This window comes from Haplochromis burtoni, unplaced genomic scaffold, assembly GCF_018398535.1.
Source record: "Haplochromis burtoni strain Fernald_Lab_line unplaced genomic scaffold, NCSU_Asbu1 Contig_304, whole genome shotgun sequence".
Lineage (NCBI taxonomy): Eukaryota > Metazoa > Chordata > Actinopteri > Cichliformes > Cichlidae > Haplochromis > Haplochromis burtoni.
Genome location: NW_024582665.1, coordinates 233,331 through 250,715, shown reverse-complemented (window position 1 = coordinate 250,715; position 17,385 = coordinate 233,331). Strand labels below are relative to the sequence as shown.

At 43.3% G+C, this 17,385-nt stretch overlaps 1 protein-coding gene across 3 annotated transcripts in view; it reads right to left on the bottom strand.

The window, feature by feature from the left end:
• LOC102293437 (calcium-dependent secretion activator 1) overlaps positions 1–17,385 on the bottom strand; it is a 338,778-nt gene that overhangs the window by 92,275 nt on the left and 229,118 nt on the right. For all 3 annotated transcript variants that reach the window (XM_014339718.2, XM_042228110.1, XM_042228111.1), the window contains exons 13-15: positions 7,739–7,840; positions 7,583–7,646; positions 6,942–7,065 (exon numbers count right to left, since the gene is read on the bottom strand). In XM_014339718.2, coding sequence (XP_014195204.2) covers positions 6,942–7,065; positions 7,583–7,646; positions 7,739–7,840 — 290 coding nt within the window. The remainder of the gene's footprint in view (positions 1–6,941; positions 7,066–7,582; positions 7,647–7,738; positions 7,841–17,385) is intronic.

Sequence of the window (17,385 nt, the reverse complement as noted above, 5' to 3'; positions counted from 1 at the left end):
ATGGAACTATGTTTAGCAGATTTTAAGGAGTTAAAAGATTAAGAGACATCCTCTAGTTTTGTTTGTCAAATTGATTTCAATTTTTTGTGTGCTTACATGAAATGGAGAAAAAATAAATGGGTAGCAAGGTGGTGCAGTGGATAGAACATGTCCATTGTTACTGTACTATCTGTGCATGTGTGCAAGTTTCCTCCCACAGCTCTTGTTAGGTTAACTGGCAGTTCTAAATGGACTGAAGGTGTGCATGGCTGCTTGTCTTTCTGTATTATGACTGCAGTGAACTGGGGATCTTTCAGGGTTTACCAAACCTCAGATGTCAGCTGGGATAGGCTAAGTTCTCTATCATATCGAGACTGTCTTTCCACTCCCTGTCGTGGCATGTGGATACTTCTGTAAGACACTCCTGCTAGCCCTTAGTCACCAAGGCTAAGTCATCCTCCAGCCGGCCTTCACAATGCAGGATGGCTTGGTTGGGTCTGTGGGCAGACCCTTGAGTGATCTGCTTCATGACCCAGGGCTACCGCCCGCAGATTTGCCACAGACCCCCCATAACGAACATCCCGACCTTCCCCTCAGTAGGCAACCTCCAGCAGGCCTGTGTGCTGCAGGAAGAACTGCCAGCCCTCATGACAAAGGCTATCATACGGGAGGTGGAAGCTGCCCATGGGGGGTTTTCTACCACTACTTTCTACTCCCCAAAGAGCACGGGGGTCTCCATTCAATTCTGGACGGCAAAGACCTCAGTTGCTATCTCTGGCCCCTGAGGTGCAAGATGCTGAAGGTCCCCAGTGTATGTCAGGCCATCATTGCAGGGAATTGGTTTGCTACCATCGATCTGAAGGACGCTTACTTTCAAGTCTTAATCTGGCAGGGGCGGTGGCGCTTCCTCAGATTCTGGTCCAATGGGCAGGTCTTCGAGTTTGGAGACTTCCCCTTTGGCATCTCTGTGGCCAACCCGTTCTCACTCCCAAAGCGTAACATTTTACGCTAGGTGACAAATCGTCAACATATTACGTTTTCGGCTACCCACCACGTTCCTAAATGACGACCTCGGAAAAAGAGGAAATATGAGAACCGTCTGGACTGAACCTACACATGTTCGCTCTTTTTCTTCACATCGCTTAGAAACACGCTATTTAACATCATTAAAGTCCTGGTTAAGGTCAGGAATAAGGTTATGGTCAGGGCTAGGGATAAGGTTAGGTTTAGGGCTGGAATACAGGGCTGGAACGTCTATTACCGCGGGAGCGTCATTGCACTGGATTCCAGCCATAACCCGCCGCGTACCATAAGAACGCCGAAGGTCTCCTTTCGCGTTCCTCAGGAACGCCGCGGGACGTGACAAAACGTCGACATGTTACGCCTCGGGAGTGAGAACGCTCTGCTGTGGCCCCCCAGACCTTCCTGAGATGCAGGATGCGGCCTTCACTCCTATGAGCCTGCGGGGCCTCAGAATCTTGAATTACCTGAATGACTGGCTGGTCTGTGCCTCTTCAGTAGAACAGTGTTGCAGCTACGTTGCAAGCAAGCAATTTATTTATATAGCGCTTTCAGATCAGCCACCAGCTGAACACAAAGTGCTGTACACTTGACATGCCAAACATGATACATTGAGCATGTTAAAAAAATGAGAAAAATAGTAATAATAATATAAGATAAGTATAATATCTATTAAAAAAAATAGAAAAAGAAAAAAAAACACATTTAAAACAATAAAATCAGCACATTAGATTAAAACAATAAAATCAGACTGTGTCATAAGCCAAAGAGTAAAAATTGCCCTGCAGGTCTCTCATGTTGAGGCTCTGGGGCTGTAGTATCCCTCAATATCCCTCATGGCACAACGGCGATGGGTCTTTTGTGCATGCCCAGACCACTTCGGCCTCCACTCTCTACTGAGCCGGGGGCTGTGCCTCTCCCTCACGGGTCTGATGGCTGTCACTGTGCACATCAATGTGCTGGATCCGTCTTCCTGGCACTTCGGGATTTTCCTGGCTTGACTGCAGTGGTTTCATGTGATTGTTGGGAAGGACAGCACAGTTCTGGCGGCCTATGTTAACAAGCAGGGGGGCTTGGGCTTACTTCTCCTCTGCAGGATAGCCGCAAGGCTAAAGCAGTAGGCTCTCCCCCATTTCTGCTCCCTCGGGGCTGTGCACGTGCCACTGAATACAGAAGCAGTCATCATGTCGGGGGGGTGGAGGCTCCACCCGCAGGTGGTTGAAACAAATCTAGCACTGTTTCAGAAGGGCAGAGGGGGACCTCTTTGCCTCCAGGGAGTCAACACACTGCCCCCTGTTCTTCGACAGCCCTTTCCGGGTGGGATGCCCTGGTGCATCCCTGGAACCAGGCTTTTTTGTATACCTTCCCTCCTTTCTCTCTCCTCCACTTGGTCCTCTCCGGGTCCAGGCTGCAGAAACGAGGCTTGTCCTGGTGGCCCCTTTCTGGCCCAACATGCCCTGGTTCTCAGTGATCCAGCCTCTCCTCGACTCAAGACTCTGGGAGCTTCCGGCCCAGAGGAACCTCCTTTCCCAGGTGAGTGGATCACTTTCGAGCGGTCCACCCTTTACGCTGTGACCCTGCATTGAATGGTGGTAGCGATTAAGGCCATTCACCTCTGTTGCTAAGCACTTAGCGAGGCTGAGCGCTGGCTCTATACGTCAGGTATCCCCAGCTGATTTGGACAACAGATCAGCTCTTCATTGCCTTCCATCCTGGGCAGGCATTTGTCAAAGTCCCGGTTGTCCTACTGGGTGGCAGCCTTATGCCTCTAGGTTCCCCTAGAGGCATAAGCAGGTGCTAGATGCCCCTCAGCTGTAACCTTTGTCTCCTTGATCAGCTTGCGGGCCAACCATGAGCGGTCCTTGCATCCTGACTTGCTCAGGCCAGTCTTGCATCTGGCAGACTGATGTTTGCCCCCCCCCCCCCCCCAGGCAGGGCCTTTGCATCTGGTGGGGCCTTGACTGTCTCCTTGTGGGGTGAGTTACCCCGCACATATGGAAATTGTAAGTACTTGTAAGTAACTGTAAGTCTCAATATGGTAACATACAGTTACATTGTAAGCTTGCTTACTTGGTTGCCTCCCCTTGACATGATGTCTGCTTCTTGGAGTGAAAGACTGTCTCCAGCTTCAGGCCGCTTGGAGATGTGTTCCAATCAAACCATCACTGGTTTCACATCTGCGCAGCTGTTTTATATCTAAGCTGTGGGGCATGACTGAGGTAGCCATATATATATAAATATACTGCTCAAAAAGATTAAAGAAACATCTTTTAATTAAAGTACAGCACCAAGTCAGTTAAACTCCTAGGATAGTTTTTCATGCTACTGTGTGAGGCAGGCAGGCAGACCCAAAATGTAGACTCACAAGCAAGACTAATTTAAGGTTAAACAACTAAACTGGGAATGCTAAGTTGGAGAAACTAAACAAACAGAATAATACAGGGAAACACAGTACCGACAGGACACACAGCAAGATGGGATATCACAAAACTGGACAGAAGGAGATACAGACAATATATACACAAAAGAGGGACTCAGGGAGGAGAGGAAACGCCTGGGGAACATGGCTGGCCATAATCTAACTGTCGAGACAGGGGAAGTAAAACTGAACATGATGCACACAGGACAAGAGACTATCAACATAAAACACAAGAAACACAAACTGAGACGCAGACTGGCTAAATATGGGGAACAGAAGGATGAGACAGAGACAAGACTAGGAAGACACAGAACAAGGGTGACGGAGCGAAAGGAGTAATAATGAGTCAACTGCAAAACAGGAATGGTTTTACCTTTTGTTGGTAACATCTTTTTCCCTTTTCAGACTGTTTTTTGCTAGTTTTATATATGGCTAGGGTCAGTTTCACTACTGGTAGCATAAGGCAATACCTGGATCCTACAGAGGTAGTAGGATTTAGGTACTGTAGCTCAACTCCTCCAGGACGGCACATCAATACATACCATTTCCAGAAGGTTTACTGGGTCTCCCAGCACAGTCTCAAGAATGTGAAGTTGTACAATATCTTCAAGCCATCACCAGGACGGGTATCTGCCCCTTTGTGCAAGGACGAATAGGATAAGTACTGCCAGTGCAGTACAAAATGACCTCCAACAGGACACTGATGTGAACGTCTGCCCAATAGCCTCTAGAGGTACCAGTGGTCACTGCTAGGCAACGGCACCTGAATAGATATTGGGTTTAAATCCTTGGAACCATTGCCAGACCCTATGCTGCTGCACTGAGTCTTAGGTGCTCCTGGTGCATGACATGCACATGTATCATATGGCAAGAGCATGCATGCATGCAGCGCCTGGAGGATTAAGGAACTGATAACATAGACTGGCCCCCAAGCTTGCCAGACCTAAATCCAATAGAGGACCCTTAGCACACTATATTTCAGTCCATCCAGTACCACCAGTCTACATCTCAGACTGTCCAGGAGCACAATCTGTTGAGTCATTAGGAGTATGCCTTCTCATTAGGAGCAAGTACATTCAAACAACTCGCTTTGAGTTGCTACAATGAAGTTTCAGCAACATGGACTAGTGTGCCACATTACTTTTTTTGGTTGATTTTTGAGTGTCTTTGAAATTAGCCTTTTGTAGGTTGATAATTTGCATTTTCATATCCAGCATTATGTAATTTCTCCACTGAAACCTAATTTGTTTTCAAAGAATTTCTAATTTTTTTGAGCAGCATTCTATTGTATCATTGGGCATTTTCACACCTGTAGTTCATTTACTCTGGTCTGAATCAGCTGATGCGGTTCTAGTCAGTTTTATCTTTTCCCCATGTTTGGGTTTGTTTTTACTCAGAGAAAAATCCAAGTGAATCAAAATGCATCACTACAAACCACGTGAGAAGATTCAGTCTGCTTATTCGCCAGAGCTGTCTGGAGTGGAAGCAACAAAAGTAAATACAGGAAAAAGGTCTTGTATTCTATTTGAACAAGGATTTACATTCATTTCACAGCTAGTTGCTAGCCCATACAGACCTTTGCACATCTAAAACACTTTGTGTCGTAGAGTGCGTGGAGTTGCAAACCCAAAATGCTAACACTATAAACCGTACAACGCGACAAAGAGCTATGGAAACTGAGGGCTTGAACACACACATGAGGTAATCAGGGAGATGGAACACACCAGGGAACACATCTGAACTAAATCAAGGAAATGAGACAGAGGGAAGCAAAACTGAAAACAATGTATTTAGGACAAAGACTAACAATATAAAACATGAAATAAACACTGACTAAGACTACGACACATAAACTGGACATAAACAAAAAGTAAACAGATAAGGATCATGGAAACTGTTACGGTCGCTGACCTCTAGTGGCTGGGGGCCCCCACCCCAGACAACACTTCATTTTTAAGTGGGGCGTAACAGAAACCTTGCCACATCCTAGAATACAAAGCATATGTACAGCTTTTTTTTTTTTAGTTCAAACTGATTACAACTAGTTGTTATACGTTGTAAACCAACTCCTCTGGCGTTCATTTGGAACCATGCCAAGACCACCTCCTCCAGAGTGCGGTTGTTTTGGTCCAAGCGCAATTACTGTGTTCATATCTGCCCAAACGAGTCACACCAAAGGGCAAAAACAAACCAGAGTTAATTTGAATGAATTACACACCGCATGTGTGAAAACACCCTTAAATTGAAAGCAGTTAATTACTTGTCTTATGTGTATTACATGAATGTAATCAAACGTGTCAGTTTGAGTGTGTTAGAGTTGATTGTCATGTATGAAAAAGTTCCAGAGAATAATGACATCTGTTCCTAAAACAGAGAAAATATTGGTGCTGTATATGTAAAGTCTATTTCAGAAGACAAGAAAATAGCTCAGCTGTTATATTGAACATTAATAATCTTAATGTCAAAGGTTTAAGGTCACACATATAGTAAGTTCAAAAGATATCAAATTTACATATTCACATGTCAAATCTGAAGAATTATCACACATTAAAAGAGGTTAGTGTTCTGACCCAGTTAATAAGTCATTGTTTTAGGGGCCTACAGAATGCTTGTGGCTGTTAAAGAAAACCTAGACGAGGCAAGAAACAAAAGTAAAATAAAATCCAGGCACAAAAGATAGTCTCATTGTGTCTTACTCGCCCACCTGCTTTAAAACAGAGGTTAAAAGCAGAAAAGGCCAATAGATAAGGAAAACAGAAGGATTAGTGTGGAAGTCATCAGAACACAAGGAAAACCCAGAACAGGAAACAAGGAGAATCTTCTCAGTTACCAGGCAAGTCAAAGGTAAACCAAGGCAGTGTAAGACTCGGCTGAAGGAGAAGCTAAAGCACGGTGGAAGAAGTCAGCAAGATTGAATTGAATGCATTTTTACTGTAATTATCTTAGTAAAAAAATGAAGAAAAACTAAATAGTTGCTGTCATTTAAAGTACTACCATACAGTTTTGCTTGATTTTATCCATCTGGATACTAGACATTATTTGAAATGTTGTTCTAGCATTTCAAATATTGTCTGCAAAATCTATAGACCCCTGACTTCATCAGTTTACTACTGTTTCAGTTTATTAATGTTTGATTGGTCAAATTCGGTGAAAATATTTACTACTTTTGCATTTCAATTTTCTGTGTTTTACAAGCTTATTAAACATTCTCATATACTGTCACCATAATTTTAAATAACCTCCCCACTAGGATTAGAAAATCCCCTCTGCACTTCAGATCTTTCCCATCTGGTTCTGCATAGCATTTTAATTGGCATTTGTTTTTGTTGAGGTATGCAATGTCTACAACTGTAGTGTGTTCTTCATTTGGATATATTTATCTGACAGTTCCCATAAGATGGAAATGGAATTTCCAAAAAACAATAAATGTCATAACAGCTATTACTACGACTACTACTATTGCAGCTACCACTAGCACTATAGCAAGATTGCGTTCACACAAAGGAGCAGAGTAATAACGTACCTTCCAGCTTTGCATACTCTGACAGACGCTGGTAATTGACCTGAGCTGCCTGCTCCAAACACTTACGGATCACACCTTTGACTTCCTCTTGTGGGACTGGGGTGACAATATCTTTCATTAAAACCTTATACAAAAAACACAGCAAAATTATTGTTATTTATTTATTTTTGCAGTACCTTTTAATAAGAGATGTGAATAAATATTGTAAAAATATGTCCTCAGGCTTAAATGAAAAAATTACTCTATAGCCTCCATATGTCCCATTAAATCTTTAGGTTTTGTTGTCCCCATGTTAAGAGTTTTATTACTTTTAATTATTGTTGTTTTGTTTGGTTTTGGTATGGAAATATTATCATTAGTTTCAAGAAAAGATGACAGTTTGAGCTAAAGTTTAAAGGTAGAGAGCAGAATTAAACAGGTTTCAGTTTGCTCTGCATTGTTTGTTAAAACAATCAACTAACTCTTTCCCTCCAGTAAATAAAAAGAAACCTGACAAACCTACAAGTAGTAGCAAAATCAACAATGATAAAAAAGAAATAGCAGCGTAGTATTGTATGACTGGACATATAGTCCTTCCCAAAGAGCCACCAAAAACAGGTAGGATCAATCTTGTGTTTTATCCTGTGCTACAACAGTCTTACCCTTTCGAGCAGGGACAGAGTTGCCTTCAATGCCCCTTCAGGTCTTCCAAATGGAAAACAGTACCTGTTTAGAAAAGAGGTTTGTTTTGTTTTTTTCAAACTTCAACAGTCCAATTGGACAATGTGTCATTGTGTAGTTGGTGCAATGGGTCCTACCGGAAGTGTGTAATCTGGTTTTCAAGAAGCACCCGTAGCCTCTCCTTGATCTCCTCAAAGCGCTCTTTCTCCTCAACAGTGACTGTGCCGATACCGTCGGGCCTGAAACACAGAGGCATTTGAAAAAATGCACTCAAAGTTTCTGTTGAACCTTTCAGCACAAATGTCAAAATACCCATATTTTCCATGGATAATGTTAGCATTTGCTTATACCTCAGATTTCGATCTAACGTATAATTCATATTTTTAAAAAACTGTTAACTTTTTTAATAAAGGAAATGGCAAAATTACTTACTTTTATTAATTGAAATGTAAAATGCATATCTTCTGTTATTTATTAAAACTGTGGTGTTGAAACTGGAATTAATCAGTAAATTAAAATTTTAATTTTCTTATCAGGGTCACTCCATATAACATCCATCCATTTGCTTCCTCTTATCCTTTTCAGGGTCGCGGGGGGTGCTGGAGCCTATCCCAGCTTGTCATAGGGCAAGAGGCAGGGTACACCCTGGACAGGTCGCCAGTCTGTCGCAGGGCCAACACGCAGAGACATAGACAACCATTCGCACTCACATTCACTCACAGATTCACACTTATGGGCAATTTAGATTTGGACTGTGGGAGGAAGCCAGAGTACCCAGGGATAACATGCAAACTCCACACAGAAAGACCCCGGCCTGGGGCCTGTTCTTCGTACCGCGCTAAGTGAGTTAGCTGGATGAGATTGTTGACGATTTCGCGTGATCCAGGATCGTTCGGTTCCCCGAAGCCCATCCGGGACTTGCTGTCATAGCAACAGAGCCGTAAGCGTAAACCTGCTGGGGAGCAGGTTTACTTTATGTAAACAGGATTAGATCGCGGCCACGCAGGTATGCCCGCGTCATTTATACGAAAGCAACAGCGATATTCCACCACTGTTTCACCATAAATAAATAACATCAATGTAACTAAAGACAATGCAGCACCTGATCCATTTATTGATTTCACACAGATACATACAGGTCATTTCCTAAAAAAGGGAAATGTACTATTAACATACTATTACATGTATGTGATTATTACAGATGTAATTCATATTTCAGAGTAGCAATTGCAAATTACTTTCGTGTAATCAAGATGAGAGACCACGGCTATAAAAGCGAAGGTGGATTTGGGAAGCCTGTCGCAGCCATGTCCTGCGGAAGGTGCAAGATTGATAAGGAGAGTTTTCAGAATTCAGCGTATATTGCGGGATCAGACAGGATCCTTTAGCTCAGCGCGACAGTGTGCTCATTGAGAGATATCGATTTCCCGTGAGGGTATTATTTACTTAACCAACTTGTTGACGAGGGGGTGCAGGACCACCACCTGTCTTTTTTTGCTCTGCCCTTTTCTTGGTTGCTGTTATAAACAAACAGATTATTTCAGGGTCTCTTTCCAAGAGACTAAAAGCAATATAAGTGATAAATATTACCATTCTGTAGAATATTCCTATATTTCACTTTTACCTGTTCCCATGTTCTAGTGGGTCCTGTTGTGGCTCTAATGTGAAAGGGGATATAATATAACATATTATAATATAATGTAATATAATATTGGATAATATAGTGTAATATAATAAATCTACCCTACCGCCTACTGGTGTTGGCCAGAGGGGCCGATGGCGCGATATGGCAGCCTGGCTTCTGTCAGTCTGCCCCAGGGCAGCTGTGGCTACAACCGTAGCTGCCTCCACCAGTGTGTGAATGTGAGAGTGACTGAATAGTGGCATTGTAAAGCGCTTTGGGTGCCTTGAAAAGCGCTATATCAATCCACTCCATTATTATTGTTCTTATTAAATTACTTACGAGTTTAATTTGTCAGCAACTTTCTGCCAGCCCTCTCTCCTTGCTTTTGCAGCCTTTGCAGTGTTCCCTTGCGTTTTAATTAAACTCTGAAACTCCTGAAATCCCTCACTCAAGAGTTCTTGCTCTGCTGCCGAAAAATACCGAGCCGAGCGCGCTCCGTCGACATTTTCGCCGACCAATCAGAGGGTTGCCGATCAATGTTTCTACTATCTATGCGTAGCCCCTTTTACGACACCCAGTGATGTCACATTACTGCGTCCAGCTGTACTAATCGTCAACAGCAGGTGTGTTCGGGGAACCGGATTAGCGCGCTCACGGTTAGCGCGATGATTTGGTCTTGGATGTTTCATTTGATCTTGGATGTAGTGAGCGACGTACGAAGCACAGGGCCCTGATGGTGGAATTGAACTCAGGACCCTCTTGCTGTGCGGCAACAGTGCTAACCATCGTGCCACCGTGCTGGTGGCACCAACATAATCTGAAAAAAGTTTCAGTTTGCCCCCTGGAGAATGAGTTACAGGCTCTCACAGCACATGGGGTGGGCCAACATTTCTTTGTAGAGCCTTCATAATGTCTTACATATAGGAGACATTATGAAGCATCCAACAGCAAACCAGGATCAAGTAGTTGTGCCTATAACTGAAGGAGGCATTGTAAGTGGAGGCATGCATGCTGAGATGGTTTAATTATATTTCAGATTAATGAAATTATTTAAATATGCAAAATTCATACAAAGTATTCAACATGCAGATTCACATAAACAAAACATCTGCCCTTTTCTTATAATTATGAAATGTTCATTATTTTTCAATTTTGGGTAACCTTACCTTTTTTTTTAACCTCTGGCAGTTCAACACTTACCTTTGTACCATTTCAAGCTATTCATTGGACTTGAATGACTTGAATTGCAATAAATGACTGGAAAGATTGTTGTAAACCGCCTGTTGTAAACCACCTGACCAACCGCCCCCAACACGTCCGGCTGGATAACCACTGCTCATCTACCATCACAATGAACACCAGTGTACCACAAGGCTGTGTGATGAGCCCTTTCCTCTACTCCCTCTTCACCCACGACTGCAGACCTGCTGATGGTTCCAACACCATCATTAAGTTTGCAGATGACACCACGGTGATTGGCCTCATCAGTGACAACGATGAGGCCGCCTACAGGGAGGAGGTGGATCGTCTGGCTGAGTGGTGCGACACAAACAACCTGCTGCTTAACACCGAGAAGACCAAGGAGCTCATCGTGGACTACAGGAGGAATGCTGACCCACATCCACCCATCCACATTAAGGGGACGGCTGTGGAGCGTGTGAGCAGCTTCAAGTTCCTGGGAGTCCACATCTCCGAGGATCTCACCTGGACGACCAACTGCTCCAAGCTGGTCAAGAAGGCTCACCAGCGCCTCTTCTTCTTGAGGACTCTGAGGAAGAACCACCTGTCCTCAGACATCCTGGTGAACTTCTATCGCTGCACCATCGAGAGCATCCTGACCAACTGTATAACAGTCTGGTACGGGAACTGCTCTGCCTCGGACCGGAAGGCGTTGCAGAGGGTCGTGAAAACTGCCCAGCGCATCGCCGGAGCACCACTTCCTGCCATAAAAGACATCTACAGGAAGCGGTGTCTGAAAAGGGCTGGGAAAATCATCAAAGACCCCAGTCACCCATCACATGGACTCTTCACCCTCCTGCCCTCTGGGAGGCGCTACAGGAGCCTCCGGACTAAGACCACCAGGTACCGGAACAGCTTCTTCCCCACAGCTGTCAGACTCCTGAACTCTGCCTCCTGACATCTGACCCACGTTAAACTCATGGACTGAACATACACACACCCACAATGGACAACCGTACCCTCAAACACACAATAATAACATGGACTGAACCACCACTCACAACCACTAGCACTTTATATAGCCTCTGTAGAAACTATCTACACCCTCACTTATCTTAACTGCACTACTGTATAGCTCTGTGTAAATAATCATTCTGTACATTCGATAATCTTTAATCCTACAACTGTTTACAACTTGCATAGTTCCCATTTCTGTATAGCTGTATATCTCAGATTCTGTAAAGTTATTTATTTCATATTCTGTATAGTTTTTCATATTTATATCCTGTTCATAGCCTGTACATAGCTTGTACTCACTACAGCCTGTACATACTTATAGTTATAGAATATTCACAACATACTTCATACCGTGTACATTATAACATACCATAATAGACCCATTTCTGTAATATACTCACATATCTATATTATTGCTAATATATATTGTAATATATCTATATCACTAAAGCACTTCTGGATGGATGCAAACTGCATTTCGTTGCCCTGTACCTGTGCAATGACAATAAAGTTGAATTCTATTCTAATTCTATTCTATTCTAAAGTCTTTGGGCGGTAGTGTAGTTGCACCACTAGTAAATAAATTTACTTTTTAATTTGAAGAGAGTCTACACCCGAGTCCTGCTTCTGCCTAGCAGCACGTTGACTGATTCTGTTTGATTATGGAATTGCCCTAAATGAGCAAGCAGGGGTGGGTATACTTGTATCCTCCCAGTTTGCTGCCTGTATGTTGAAGTTTTCACCAGTGGATGAGGGGTTGCTTGCCTGCACCTTAGGGGGAATGGGTCCTGACTGTCATCTGTACCCATGTGTCAGCCTTGTTGGATTCACTCGGTAGGGTGCTGGAGAGTGCATTTTGGTACACACCAGGACACAGAGGTTGATGATTGATTTTGTAATCATATCATCAGATCTACGGCTATATGTCTTGGACATGCAGTTAAAGAGAGATGCTGAACTGTCAACTGTTGGATCTGGTGGTTGGGGAAGATGCTGGGCATACCTGGTGCATCCAAATGTATAATGAGCTGGCAGAGGCACCATTCCACGACATCTTCAATTCCCACCTCTGGCAGAGCTTCGATTAGATTATTAAGGGTGCTCTGCAGATACTGATGCTGAGTGAACCATGTTCTGCATCTCCATTGCTGAGCCTGCTCCAGGGAGTTGTGGCTGCAGGGTAGTTCGTTCTTGGTGTGGGAATAATCTGAGAACCAGATGGTAAAGATCGGACTTGGTCTCCAGTTGCAGCTGACTGCTAAGCCAAGGAGAGTGAAGCTCAGGCAGTGGTTGATGCAAAAAACTGTGTGGGAAGAGTTTGGTGAGACCATGGATTAAGGCTTTCGGTTTGCCTCAGAGCAATTCTTGCAAACAATTAGAGGAGTCAGGAGGGGGAAGCAGTGCTGTATTCACAAAGCATCCCACTACCATTGTGGTGGTTGAGGTCTCGGGCATTGCCTCTGGATTGGCAGACTGGGGTGATGGTTCCCTTGTTTAAAAGGGGTGAGGGAGTGATCCAATTATTAGGGGATTACACTCCTCAGAAAATCTATGCTAGGGTACTGGAGAGGACAGTCTGAACTTTGGATTTAGGTGGAACAATGCAGTTTTCCTCCTGGTTGTGGGACACTAGACCATCACCTTGGGGATATTCAAGGGTGTGTGGAAGTTTGCCAAACCAGTGTACTTTTTTGCTTAACTTTTTACTTCATTTTGTGGGCAAGGCATTCAACCTCAACCCTCAAAGTATCATGTGGGGGATGCTTTGGGAGTATGGAGTGTCTGGCTGTTGGCCATTCAGTCCCCGTACAACCATAGCGTGGGCTTGGTTCATATTGCCGACAGTAAGTCGGACTAGTTTCTGAAGTTTGATTCAGCTCACACAACAGAGAATACCACAATTTACAGGAAGTGTTCACTAACGATAAAGCCCTATCTCTGTCTTTGCACAGAACCTATGACTGCACCATCAATCTTTCCTTCAGTTGCCTTTACAACCTGTCGCGGCATGGGAAGGAAGTGATGGAAAAATACAAACTGGAATCTTTGGCCGCTTGAATCATCTGTCCATCTTCCTCCCTTGTAGGTGCTGTTTATTTGTTATTTATTAAGAAAGACAAATGCATAGACTATCGTGGACTCAAATAACCTTCAAGAACAAATATCCACTGCCCCCAATCACTTCTGCTTTTAAGCCCCTCCCGGGGGTCACTGATTTCACTGAACTCAATCTCCGTAACGTCTACCACTTAATACGCATCTGGAAGGGTGACGAGTGGAAGCCTTTGACACATATTGGACACTTTATACCTGGTCATACCCTTTGGATTAACAAATGCATGCGCTGTCTTTCAAGCTCTGGTAAATGATGTGTTGAGAGACCTTTCTTCCTTCCACCTCAGAAGCTGGTACAGCATTTCCTCTGCTTTTCATTTCATTGATGCTTCATCCGCAACTACAGTCAGGTAGCTACACCTCTCACACATCTCACTTCACCTAAAGTGCCCTTTGTTTGTTACTCAGAAGCTGCAGCAGCCTTCACTTAATTAAAGGAACTGTTCACCTCAGCACCAGTCCTCATGCAACCAGATACCAAGCTCCAGTTCATCATTGAGGTAGATGTGTCTGACTCCAGGGTGGGGGCAGTTCTCTCGCAGTGGTCAGGCCTCCAAGGTAACCTGCAACCCCATACCTTCTCCTTCTGGTAGCTGATCCCCACTGTACTCAATTATGATGTAGAGCATCACTGGAGGTGTGATGCCACCGGCTGGAGGAGGCCGAGCAGACTTTTGTTATCTGAACAAATCACAAGAACCTCAATTACCTTAAAAGTGCTAAAAGGTTAAATGCTCATCCAGCCCACTGGTCTCCATTTTTCCTGACATTTCAATTTTAATGTTTGTTACAGGAAAAATGATTCTATGTTTCTTTACCTTCTTTTAAATGTACAAAGATGCCCTTTGTCTATGGTTAGATTAGTTTAGAATTATCCTTTTAGACTTTCCCAGCAAAGACATATTGTTTTGGGACATATTGTTTTAGATTGTTTTATCTCTCACAGCTTTCTCCCAGCTCTCTGCTGACGAGACTAGCGCCACATATGGAGTTGTTTATTTTATCTGTTTATTATTTTCTTATCCTGTTCTCACTGTCTCTCCTATAAAAAGTGCCAAGCCTCTGTTCACGACGTGAGTTGTTCTCAGCAGCTCACCCGTGTACACGTTTAGCAAAGAAAGTAACTTTGTCTCATTGTGTCTTTATTTCTCCTGGGTTTTTTACAGAGTTTTCCCCCAACAATGTTCTATCACTCAGAGTCAAGGAATGTCAAAACGGACGCACTCTCTAACGAGTACTTGGATGACACCAGCCTGCTGGACCCTGAATGAATTCTCCATACTTCATGCTTCATGTACTGTTGGATCACTGAAATGGGATTTGTAGAAAATGAGCCATCAAGCTGTGCAGGATGAACATGATCCTTAGGTCCCCCTAACTACAGATATGATTCCATCACTGACCATTCTGTTGTGATCCACTGGACTTACACTGGCCACCCATTTCTCTTTTCAAACATTACTTCTGCTTGGTCATCATGGAGGTATGTCAAGGACTATGTAGTGGCATGTGCCATCTGTGCCAGAAATAAAAGCAGTACTCAATGGGTGTCAGGTGTGCTTTAGCCTCTGTTGATAATGACCCACACCTTTTTTTTACACATTGGCTCATGTAATGAGACACATGACCTATAGTGGGTTAACGGCCCGGTGTGACAGTAACCTTATCTACCATTGATAGATTCTCTACAGCAGCTCAATTTCTAGTCCTTGAGAAATTACCCATGGCCTCAGACATAGCCAAACTACTTGCTGATCATGTTTTTAAGTTACACAGAATCCCAGTTCATCGCCCAAGCTTGGAAGGCATTTTGCAATGCCCTCGGGGCCAACACCAACAGACAAATGGACAAACTGAAAGGCTCAACCAGGAGATTGAGATCTCCCTCGGCTGCATCACTCCAGTTGAGAGGACCAGATGGAGGGGTCCATCTGGTCCTCTCAACTGTCCTAGGTTGAATACGCCCAGAATTCTCTCACCTCCTCTGCTACAGGCTCTGTTTTAGGCATCTCTGGGCTATCAACCACCACTCTTCCCCATTCTACATCAGTGCACTCTCTCCCTGTTTGGAAGTGCGTCTTCTATCCTCAGATTGTACTTGCTCTCTGATGTATCCATCAGCAAATGAATGTGTGTGAATGTTAGAAAAAAAGGACTGAGATACAAAAATCTTAGAAAAAATGCTTGGGTGAACGGGTGAATGACACAAGTTATATCAAGCGCTTTAGGGCTACTGTGACTGCACTCTGTGTCCTCATGATGGCATGAGTCACTGCAGGAACTGCTGAAGCACAAGGAGGACAGTGCTTAGCTGCAACACTGGGTTACCTGGTTGACAGTTCAGTGGCAGTTGACCGTTCAGCCCTTGTCGACAGAATCCCAAATGATGGGGGTTGCGTCTGTGAAATTCAAGCTGACAATGAATCACTGACTACACTGCAGGACCCTGCTTTAAGTTAAGTTCCCTCCACCGGTGGAGAAGGTAGGAGAAATACCCAGCCAGACAATTTCTGATGTTCTCTGGAGTTCTTCCCCTAGTATCTGAGCATGCTATGGAGGTCTGAGGCCCCATACCAGAACCTCAGGTATGTGTTGAGGTGCAGAGGACCTGACTCTCCTTAATCCAGAAATGCACATGAACAGGCTCCTTGATATAGCTAAACAGTCAGAATACACTTGCACATGTACGACGTAGAAGAATCCCGACAATGCCAACAAAAACCACTTGAGTTAAAGAAGTTTCCAGCTACACCGAACAGCTTTGCTCAGTATATTCAGTTTTTAGGTTATATGTAAACACTGTATGTGGATAAGTAACAAATTACTATCTAGTGAATAATTTGAAAAAAAATGTACCGCATTACTTTTAAGAAGACTAATGCATTATTTATTTATTTATGTATTCAGCTATCGATCCCATCCCTGCTGGGGTTGGCTGAAATATATACTTCCTAAGACACACTGATAACCAAAAGTTAATCCCTTGGAAGATTAATTTAGGTTCTAATTTAGTCTTAGAGTAGCTCTAAATATTTATTTTCCACTGGGCTCAGTTTAAAACAATAACTAATATTAAAAGTCTTTGCATGCTGCTATGAGTTATGACAGCCCAAATGCACATTTTAATCTATAATATACTCAACCTTATGTGTGAAACCAACCTACATGTCAAATAGATTTTTTTTTTTACTTGAGTACTTTTAAGTACTTGTTTTTACTCGAGTTGCTGATAAAACTGCTAATTCTAGAGTAAATGTTAAATTTTCACAGAAACTCATCTTGTTTGTTAGTAAATTTGTTTCAGAGGTAAAAACTGATCTTCACTCTAAATCTAGAACAATGCAAATCATGATAAAAACACATTCTTATTTCACACATCATGTATACTTCTTATGTAAAAGTCTGGAGAAATAAGTAGATATTTTCACCATTTTAGATTTTCATAAACTAGAAAAAAAATCTATTTCCATAGATGCTGTGGGTTGTCCACCATGTATCGCACCCACGTTGACAGGAGAAAATTACCCGTCATTTCTTGGCAGAGTGCCCAGACCTCACCAGTGACTGATGCCAATGAGATGAGACTGCGTCATGAGAAAACAAGCTTTAGTTACTTTAGTTAAGAATTATGCAAAATGGAAAGATTGAAATAAAATGAAAGATTGTGCACGGGACTATTATGCTCTATTTTTCATATATTAATATATAAGATATAAACAGCTTTACGTGTGTGTGCGTGTATGTGTGCGTGTATGTGTGCGTGCGTGCGTGCGTGTGTGTGTGTGTGTGTGCGTGCGTGCGTGCGTGTGTGCGTTTGTGTGTGTGTGTGTGTGTGTGTGGATGAAAGGT